This window comes from Corvus brachyrhynchos, unplaced genomic scaffold (genome assembly GCF_000691975.1).
Source record: "Corvus brachyrhynchos isolate BGI_N302 unplaced genomic scaffold, ASM69197v1 scaffold84, whole genome shotgun sequence".
Classification (NCBI taxonomy): Eukaryota; Metazoa; Chordata; class Aves; order Passeriformes; family Corvidae; genus Corvus; species Corvus brachyrhynchos.
The window spans coordinates 999612-1009749 of NW_008237434.1; the positions used below are offsets into that span (position 1 = coordinate 999612).

General features: G+C 40.9%; 1 protein-coding gene across 3 annotated transcripts in view; it reads left to right on the top strand.

Moving 5' to 3' along the window:
* Positions 1-10138, top strand: part of DFNA5 (DFNA5, deafness associated tumor suppressor) — a 25459-nt gene that overhangs the window by 8576 nt on the left and 6745 nt on the right. For all 3 annotated transcript variants that reach the window (XM_017731180.1, XM_017731179.1, XM_017731181.1), the window contains 2 exons: positions 4352-4523; positions 5491-5611. In XM_017731180.1, coding sequence (XP_017586669.1) covers positions 4352-4523; positions 5491-5611 — 293 coding nt within the window. The remainder of the gene's footprint in view (positions 1-4351; positions 4524-5490; positions 5612-10138) is intronic.

A 10138-nucleotide genomic window follows, 5' to 3' on the forward strand; every position in this document is an offset into this window, starting at 1 on the left:
TGGCAGGTGATTCGGTAGGGAAAATAGTGAAATGCTGTCAATAAGCTGATGATTGCAGATGCTGTGTTCTGTAAGAAGTAGGTCAGAGAGGTTATATTTGAAATGGATTAACAAAAGAAATATGCATCTGTGCTTGGTGGAAAATGGCAGAGTGAGGTCTGGTGGATTTTACTCCTTGGCACCCATCTAGAGGTCTCTGTTAGAGCAGGATCAAAGCTGGGTGAAGGCTCTCACTTGGAACAAGCAGTATTTGTATAGAAGACATCAGACTATTGCACATTATAAATGAAGTGGAGAAGAGGCAATGAGCACAGGCTGCTTGTGTCTCTACAGCTGGGAGAGGAGGTGTATTGAGGTGGCATTGCCCAGCACAGGACTGAAAAGGTTTTTCACTTGTGAGTAGTTTGGAGCAGTGAAAATTTGTGCAGACAAGCAGCAGTGCTGATTTCAATGTGAGTATGGAGAGTACTCACAGCAATGCCCATCTTCTTGGTATTTGTAGGAAATTGACAAGCACCTTGCTTTGAGGATTTGTGGGTGGATTACTGAGAAGGTTAGGCAGGATTTGATGGAAAAATGGTCCTAAGGTGTCTCCTTTGTGGGCAATTTGGTCAAATTCTGTGCCTAAAGCAAAGACCCTCGTTCTCAGCAGTGAGGTTTAGAGCAGGCACCTGCTCTCTGTTTTAACTGTGAGAGCCTGATCTGTTGCCAGGTGTTGTCTGTTTTTTCTTGTCTTTATTTAGTTTCTGCCTTTGTCTCTTCTTTTCTGACTCCAGTCTGCAGCAAATTGCCTTTGTGCCTCTGTTGTCTACTGCTTTCCTAATGCAAGAAGAAAAATACTGGATGAAGGTGAAAGAAGTCTGCGTTATAGGAGCGTAGAAGTGTTTAATCTAGTTAAATGTGGACTGAGACCAAAACTCAAAGAAATTATTTTATGTACATGTTTGACCTGTAAGGCTCCCAGCATAGTAAATCATTGACCTCAGGAAGGTTGTTTAAGCAGAACAATCAATCAAGCAAAACCTCATAATCTGTATCTTTTAAATAATTTTTGTTTATCCAGGCTTATACTCTGTGTGGTGATAATGGGACTTGGCAAACCAACATCTCATTATATTTTATATAGCGTTGTTTCTGAGGGCTTCAGCTCAGCTCCTCAGGCTGGGATGGGTCATGGTGATATAGTGCAAATGGCACAAGGTTAGTGGTGGCTCTTGTACAGTACAGAGTAAAAGAGATGGTAAGAGCCATGGTTGTAGAACAGAAGTAAAAGCTCTGAAACATGACCTGTAAAATAAAAAAAATGCAATGCAATTCGTGTGCCTTGCATGCATGTATTCTCAGGGATTTAATTCGGCTATCTTGTGTTTTTCAGATATTTTCTTATATTCAATGCTATGTTGGCAAGTAAGTTCAGTTCTTGCAAAAATAGTCATAGACACAGCGGCCATTACCCTGCGATACTTGAAGCCCTGCTCTGATTGTCAAACTTTAACCCTGTTGTGTTTTGCTCTTGATGACTGTTTTCAGTCATAATTTAGATAAACTGGGTACTTGCTTACCTCGTGTCATCTCCTGTTTGAGTTGCTGAGGAGAGCAGAATGTTTTACCTTCAACAGGCTGTGCCCCAGTAATAACTCATGATGTGCCCACGTGCAGCCCTAAAGTTCTGTTTTATGATAGACAGTTCGGTGCCAGAAGTCTACTGGAGAGCACTTAACTGTGCTGTGCTGGAAGAAAAGGTTTTTGTAGCTGTGAGTAAGGGTATGTGTGTGAAAGCTCTGAATTTGGTGCTCACTAAACTTACTGGGCAGAGGAGAACATTTCTGATGGCTTTACAACGGGACACATCCCACTGAAGGCACTCAAACCTTGGGGCTGTGGCAGCGGCTGTCTCTGGCATGCGCTCTGCTCTGTGCTGGAGATCCCAGGTCGCCTCTGGGCGCTGCCTGGGGAGTGCTGCTGCAGCAGGTAGCTCCGTGTCCCTGTGTGTCAGTGTCTCTCTATAGCCCCCAGTGCTGCAGCAGCTCCTCCAGTGCTGCCTCCAAGATTTGTTCACTGCCCCTCTTTGCAAGTTAACTATGTCTTCTGACTCTTCTGCTCTGCTACTCTGCTGATACTTCTGCATCTGGGCCTCAAAGCCAGTTCTGCCTTGGGCAGAATACTGTAGAAGCAGATGGAAGAAAAAGTCTCTTGAATTATTTTGGTAATTCATTTGCATAGGCTTAGGTCATATTCTATATGCGTCTTCATTTAGCACTCATTCAGAAACAGCAAATCTTTATTTAATGTGTATTTTTCTATCTTGGATTGTTTGAGGGAATTTTTTCCGCTAAATTTTGGGGACATTCAGCAAGCTTGTCATCCTCTTAAACAGTCAGAAAATAAAAGCAAATTGCAAATTGCTTTTGTGCGTCTTCATTGTATTTTTCCCTTGTGGCTCCCTAGGTGACATGTTAAAACTGCAAGTTCTTAGTGCAATAATTTGTATTTTCAAGATGCTTAGCACACCACTTTAGAAACATAAATAATTATTGTGAAGTATATGATAGGCTTGATAGACTGTGACTAATGGCTCTGGTTTGGCAGACACTTCTGAGAGCGGTGATGTTTGTGATTGCTTGACATTTCTTCAGTTTTTGCTTAATCCAAAGGTTCATTGGATTCCAAGCATAAAGCATGACTTTGCACCAAAGGAAAAAAAGTTATATTAATAATCTCAGGAATGTTTGGGGATGCTTTTCTGGTGGCTGCTGCATTGCTTCAGAGGTATTTTCTTTCCCTTGTCTAAACAATCAACTTTAAGGTTTTCAGACAGTTCATTCCAACTGATTGAACTTTCATATAGGCATGTAACTCTCCAAAGATCAAAAATTGCCTGAGGATATTTTTAATTCAATAAAAACCCCAGCTGAGTTCAGACTTATATAGACTGCATAAATTCAAAACTCCAGAATCTAATAAATCTAAAACTTTTAAATTAAAAGTGGAGATATCTCGATTTAAATGAATTGGAGTCAGACATGTCTTTCTGTCACATTTTTGGGATATTGCCATTTAGCTCCATGAATAGCCATTTACAGTGAGAGGGAGGAGAAAAGACGGAATAATTTGAGTCAGGGATAGCAATCCTTTAATCTTCCAACAGTTTTGCTAGATTACCTGTTCATAAAAAATAGAACATCTCCTCTGATTCACCTCCAGTGAATATTTTGCAAAAGTATAATATAGTTGACACATTTTAATCAATTAAATAAAATTAGGACGTTGCTTTAACTGTTACCAGAAAGTCTGTTAACACCTCAAAGACAAGGTAGTGGATTTTGTAATATTTTCTTAGATAATAAATCTTCTGTATTGTTTCTGGGAGTTCACTTTCAGTCTTCTCGTCATTCTCAGAAGAACTTAACGTTAGAATTATTTTCAGCAGCATTTAAACAGATGCTGAATTGTGCTGTGAAGTAAGGATGGCTTATGAAGTTGGTGCCTGGGCTAGAGTTTAGAGCTCCCTCCCACAGTTAGTTTTTCTTTTGACTGTGATAGTCCTTGTCACCAATTTTAAATTTTGAGTCTATACCAATGAATAACACAGGACCTTGAAGCAGGTGGATTTTTTCAGTAATGTACAGTCTCAAAATCAGTGAAATCTTCCATGTTTTCTCATTCAGCCCTTTGAAGTACTTGGTCAGTGCTGATCCCACTCTGCCTGTTCCAGGTTTAGGTGAACACTGAAACAGATCCATAGCAAGCAGTGAGGGTTGCCACTGAGTCATTGCTGTCTTTGTGTCCCCCAGCCAGCACCCACTGCCATGGCCATGGAAATGTCAGTGTGAGCTCACAGTAGGAGAGGATTTAGTCCAGTGTCCAGGAGCCTGACTTGTTGGTTTTGTATTACCCAGGAAGCTTAAAGTTGCCATTAGTTCTCTTTTTTTTTTTTTTTTTTTTTTTTTTTTTTTTTAGCAAGTATCTGGACAAACTGCCATTTTTGCTCAGAGTAGGGAATCAAGAATTCAATATATATGTGAGGGCTTACGGAAAGTTAAAGTTGCCATTATTTTCTTTTTTTTTTTTTTTTTTTTTTTTTTCTTTTTTCTTAGCAAGTATCTGGACAAACTGCCATTTTTGCTCAGAGTAGGGAATCAAGAATTCAATATATATGTGAGGGCTTACTGTGGAATGCAGGTATTTACTGCTGCCAAATAGCAAAAGAGGACATCATAATTTTGAGGAGGCTGCTCATACAGAAACCATTGTCATTTTTACAATAAGAGCTTCTTCAAGCAGTTAAGAAAATGTGGTTAGTTTTTTTTCCCACAATTCTGGTATTGCTATGGTGTATTTTCTTTTTCAGAACAATAGATCTAAGCAGTAGTTTACTGCAACAAGTAATAGAAAGAAAACGTGAAGTGCTGTGCATCTTGAGAGAAAAGATAATCACAACTCAGAAGTGTACAATATCCGAACATATCCAGACAGAAGAAAAAGTCAGGGGTGCAATGGGATGCACTGCAAAAACAATAAAGGTAAAAGTTACTAAAAATCTGCAAGGAATAGAACATTTGCACATTATCTGGGAAGAAATTACAGTTTCTCCAAATAGACTTCAGCATATTTTTCATGCTTTCTTAATGTGCTGAACAAACTGCACTGCTTGGTTGTGAAAATTTTGTATGGTAAAATGTTTTTTCCACTGCCTTTCTGGGAAAAGATGCTGTCTTTTTGTATGAGCCTGGAATGTAGTTTCCATCAATATTATCACATTGTGTTTCCATTTCTGTGTAGATTCCTGCCTGCAGCAGAACATGAAGCAAACTTAAAACAATTCATTGCAAGTTGAATAGCAAAATGTATTGCTGAATCAAATTTATCTGAACAGCCAAGTAATCATTCATCACAAATGGTTGTAGTGCCTACTGAGTTTTCATATTTATTGGGAAGCTGTTTGTTTTCGATCATGGGAGTAGAGATTAACTGCATTATGAGGCTATCTGAAAAATTGCCTATGAATTGAGAAGGAATTACCAAAGTCAAAATATGCTCATTCATTGAAAGTTTGGGTTTTTTTAAGCTGGAGATGAATCACTTCTGTGTACAGTGTGTCTCCAGTTGAAGAAATCTGGGAGTTGCGAGTTCCTGGTACCAGCCTTCCAGCTGGGCAAAACCAATGTCACAGTAGAATTGGGCGAGGCAGAGTACTGAAGTGGGTGCCCACTTCCTATTGACATGGTGCTTCATGTGTGGCAAAAGCTGCTCCTGGAGCTCAACTTTGTGCTAGGACAGGGTAGCTAAGAGTGAGAGAGCTGCTCTTGGCATTGTGTTTCTACCTCACTCTTCATCTAGTTCCTTTCCTAGAAGTCAGATGTAACGTGTGCTTTGATGAGACATCATGGAGAATAAAGCACATTCTCCCTCTGTATTTTTCACCTTAGTTAGGTGTTTAAGCTGTATAGTAGCTGAATCAGATAAATGGTAAATAAATCTGTCTTGTAGGTTTCAGTAAGTGAAAATGGAAGTTTGATGAAGGATTCTAGTGTGATCCTTGAAATTCCTCCTGCAACTGCTATTGCCTACGGTGTAATTGAACTGTTTATAAGGCACAATGGCCAGTTTGGTAAGTGAAAAGCTTGTTTTTTGTGGCACACAGTTCAACTATGGACAAAGTTGTTTGTCAGACTGATTTTTATGTTTCCCTGTGCATGAAGGTGATTATGTTGTATGGTCTCCTTTGCCTTGATAGTTATTTGTGCTAGAAATGCTGATTTAGTAATTTTAAAACTCTGATTTAGTAATGCTTTTTCACTTGCTTGAATACACTGTAAACTCAGAATAACTTAGGTTTCAGGGAACCACAGGAGATCATGTAGCTGGAGCCTCTGCTCAAGGCAGGGCCAACTTTTGAACTTTGATCTAAGTTTGGCGTTAGATCAGATTGCTCATATCCTTGTCTATTCTGAAGTTGTGATTCCTCTCCAGAGACGGAGATTCCATCACTCCTCCGGGCAGCCTGTTACCATGTTTGACGACCGTGGTGGTGAACTTTTTTTTCCTTAATATCTGCTGTTTGCTAAATTGCTCCAGTCTGTGAATGTGGGGCTGGTACTTGGGAGTCCAAAACTGGACCCAGCACTCTGAATGCACTTTCCCAAATTGAAAATTCCATTCCATCAATCTGCCAGCTACAGTCTTGTCAGTACAGCCCAGTATGCAGCAAACTTCAATAACTGCAAGGGCTTGCTGGTGATCCTCTTGGATTTGTTGCCCAGGTCTTTTTCTGCAATTTTGCTTCCAGCCAGCTGGCCCTTGGCCCAGGCTATTCCCTTCACCTGTTGCAGAGAGTGACTTGAATGTAAATCAGCTGTCAACCAGGAATGTTTAGACAACAGTCATCTTAGGAAAATAATCATTCGTACAGGACTGGAATTTAAACTTTTCTAGCCTACACTTTCATTTAAAGATTGCCCTCGGAGTGGTTGCAGAAATGCCCTTGTCATGTTTTCTGGTCGTGCTTTACTTATGTCAGGTTGAATATTTCTCAGGTTAAAAAAAATGTTGAAATTGGCTTTGGGGAAAGTCGTATCTCTGCTCTGCACAATCACTTGGGTTTTTCTTTCTTGTCTATCCTCATTTAAACTCACTGACCTAGAGGAGGTTTCAGGGGATGTTTTGCAAGGAGAAATAAAATCAGATAGTAGAGCTGGAAGCTGGGAAGGACTGATGTGGAGAGAAACAGAAGATACATTGAAGAAATACTTGGAGTACAGCTGAGATTTGAATCCAGGATGCGCTTTACTTGGATGAGAAATGCAGAAGATTAACTCTCCATCATAGTCCTTCTAGTATGAAGGAAGTCTGTAGGCTCAGGAATAGAAGTAAATATTATTTAACCTGTAAAAAGTTTCTGAAAAGTGGAACTGCTCTGACGTAGATGGAACACAGCAATAATAGCAGAGGATGTTGACGTCACGGTTATAATAGATCTGTAATTCAGAGTAATGAGGTGTAATTAAGGCCGTCTGACTACATAGGTAGTATATAGCTGGTTGTCTACTTAGGTGATTACTACATGAAATTGTGATGTCCTGCTAGCTGAGAACGCATGGGCCTTGTTAATGATCTGTATTTCTCGGCTCTTTTTCCACTTCTGCTTCTTTTTCCGCTCTTTTTTTTCACATTTCGTATTAAGATCTTTGAAGCTTCAGAACCAGCACAGCTTGTTTCATGTTTTATCTTAAACAACTTACGTCTTGCCTCTTTTCTTTTTTAATTTGTGCTATTTTCCTTTGCCTGAGTGTCATTGAGAAGGTAAAGGGGAGGAACTAACAGCAAAATTAGGGCTTTGCCTGCAAGAATAAGTATAGTGGAGCCTGAACTTGAACTTGTTAATGTCTGAGCAGCAGGGATCAGTGTCTGTTTATGGAAATCAAAATAGCCTTTGAAGTTAAATCCAGGGACTAATGTAGTCCTTTCTCATGAGACTGAAAGTGACCAGTAGCGGGTGTAACCTAATGGGATTCTCTTCACAAATAATTACGGAGTAAGATGCATGTAAGCTTTTTATTGTTTATTTTTCTTTGCCACTGACAGTACTTGAGTTATTCTGTTAGGAAGAATGGTATATAAATTTTCTTTTAAATGTTCTGACTAATGTGACTGGACATACTTGGATATTTTTATAAATAAATAAAATAAACTAGAAAAAAGAAAAAGGATCTAATCCTTTTCTGATCCATTTACCATTGTGCTTTCCTGTAATCATTCTGTTTGATTTCTACAGGCTAATTTTCCACTCCATGTAAAAGCTGTTTCTGCTAAAGGCCTTGCAGTTTCGTGTCTCTAAAGTTGTGCTGAAATGCCTCTTGTTCTTGCTTTACAAAGCAGGGGATATAACAGCACCCAGCTGATTTGCTTTGTTCTGTTCATTGCTATATGTGTGTGGTGTGCTTTTTCTTAAATGTCTGTAAATTAAACAGTCCCAATATATCTACTTTTCTACATAAAGGAGTCTCTTTGATTGTTTTCATTGATCACCTCTGTGTTTCTTGCATTTTTGTTAACATTTCTGAGTAACTAACAAGCTCTAACTGCATTGTTGGAGGTTTGTCATCGATGAATGTAATAGAATTCAATACAGAATTAATTAACAGTCCTATTAATAAGGAATTTTGAGTCCTGTGTTTTCCTGTGGATCAAGTCCTATTACAAGATTTAACAACATCATCTGAAAAGTTTGATTTCCCTTATTAGCATCATTTTGCCTCAGGAGGGGAGGCAGTTTTATTAGCACAGTCTTCCTCCTCAGGGTTCATGTGAAAGCCTTGTTATTTGCAATGACAGCAACATGAGTGAGTTGGCCTTGTGGTGCCTCAGCTGCTGTCCAGAGTCTTGTTGCTTTGGGAAGTTCTTAGCTTATGTTAATCACTTTCTGCTCTTCTGTAGCTCATTCTTCTCCGTGAAGGGTTATGCAAGCATAAAGGTCTGTCGTCTTTCTTTCTCTATGGCAGGGATTTCTTTGTCTGCTTTCCCTTTGAAAAGGCTTTTTGCTGATGGAGTGCTCTCCATGCTTTCTCATCTGCTTTGAATGTCCTTAATTTAGTGAGACAGACTCTTACAACTGCAGAAAGGTTATATTTGGGTTTTGTGCCTGGTACATGTGAGCACTGTGCTTGATTAGTTACATTTTTTTCCTTTGCTGTCAGGTATTACTTTAAAATTGAGTTTCTCTTGCTAGCCTGCCTGTGTTCTCTCTCCTTAGACAGGCTGCAGAGTGCAATGGATACACATTCAAATCTTGCATTTGACCCAATAAAAGATGATCAGAATATGCATAGGGCTTTGAGTGTATTCTGCATCGTTAGGGCACAGTGTTGGACACGAGCACAGAACTTGATATGCCAGATTTCTCAGCATAACTCTTACAAAGGGTCCCTGTACCTTCCAGGAGGCCCTTAACTTCATCAGGCTGGGGGTACTGGGATGGTGACAAGGACAGTCCTGTTTGGGTGAGGTTGGCCCGTGCTTGTCACGAAGATGAGGCAGAAAGGGCAATGCAGCCAGGGTGTGTTATTTCCTCCATGAAGTTACTGAAGAGAGACAGTTATTGCAGAGTGATTCTCTTAGGAAACATCCCTGGGTGATGTCCTTTAGAGACTCTCAGAAGCCTCCAGCTTTCTGCTTACCTGGAGGACGTGAGGATGGACCTGTGGCTTGGCTGAGAAAGAGGAGTCTGTCAGTGCCGTGACCAGCAGAAGCTCTGTAGAGGACTCTCAAGAGTAGTTACAGATCTCAGAGAGTACTTTCATGTGTCTCCTTCATGAGTGGATCCTGTTGCCTGCATTACAGCACGTCTCTTAGTAGGTAGAAAATGTACAGACTGGGGAAGGAGAAACTGGAGAGCAGTGCCATGGAAAGGGCCCTGGGGGTCCTGGTTGATGACAAATTGAATATGGTCAGCAGTGCCCTGGCAGCCAGGAGGGCCAAGCGTGTCCTGGGGGGCATCAGGCACAGCATCACCGAAAGGAGGGAAGGTGAAGAGCCTTGAGGGGAACCCATATGAGGAGCAGCTGAGGTCATTTGGTCTGTTCAGCCTGGAGGAGACTGAGGGGAAACCTCATTGCAGTAACAACTTCATTGTGAGGGGAAGAGGAGGGGCAGGCACTGATCTCTTCTCTTTGGTGATCAATGACAGGACCCAAGGGAATGGCCTGAAGTTGTGTCAGGGCAGGTTTAGGTTTAGGTATCAGGAAAAGGTTCTTCACCAGAGGGTGGTTGGGCACTGGAACAGGCTCCCCAGGGAAGTGGTCACAGCACCAACCTGACAGAGTTCAAGAAGTGTTTGGACAATGCTCTCAGGCGCATGGTGTGACTCCTGGGGTGTCCTGTGCAGGGCCAGGAGTTGAGTGTGATGATCCTTGAGAGCCCCTTCCAACTCAAACTTATTCTCTGAAAACATCGAGAATTCCTACGTGCATCTCCTGTGTGCAGCATTCTGGTTTACAGTGTCAGAGGGAAGTTTTCATGTTATTTCCTGTCTACACTAATTTAGTTCACAGGAGCTGGTGTCACATTCTGTAGGAGGCAGCTGCACCACAGGTCTTCTGTCTGTACGCACTGTACCAAACATCAGGGCTGCAGGAATGCT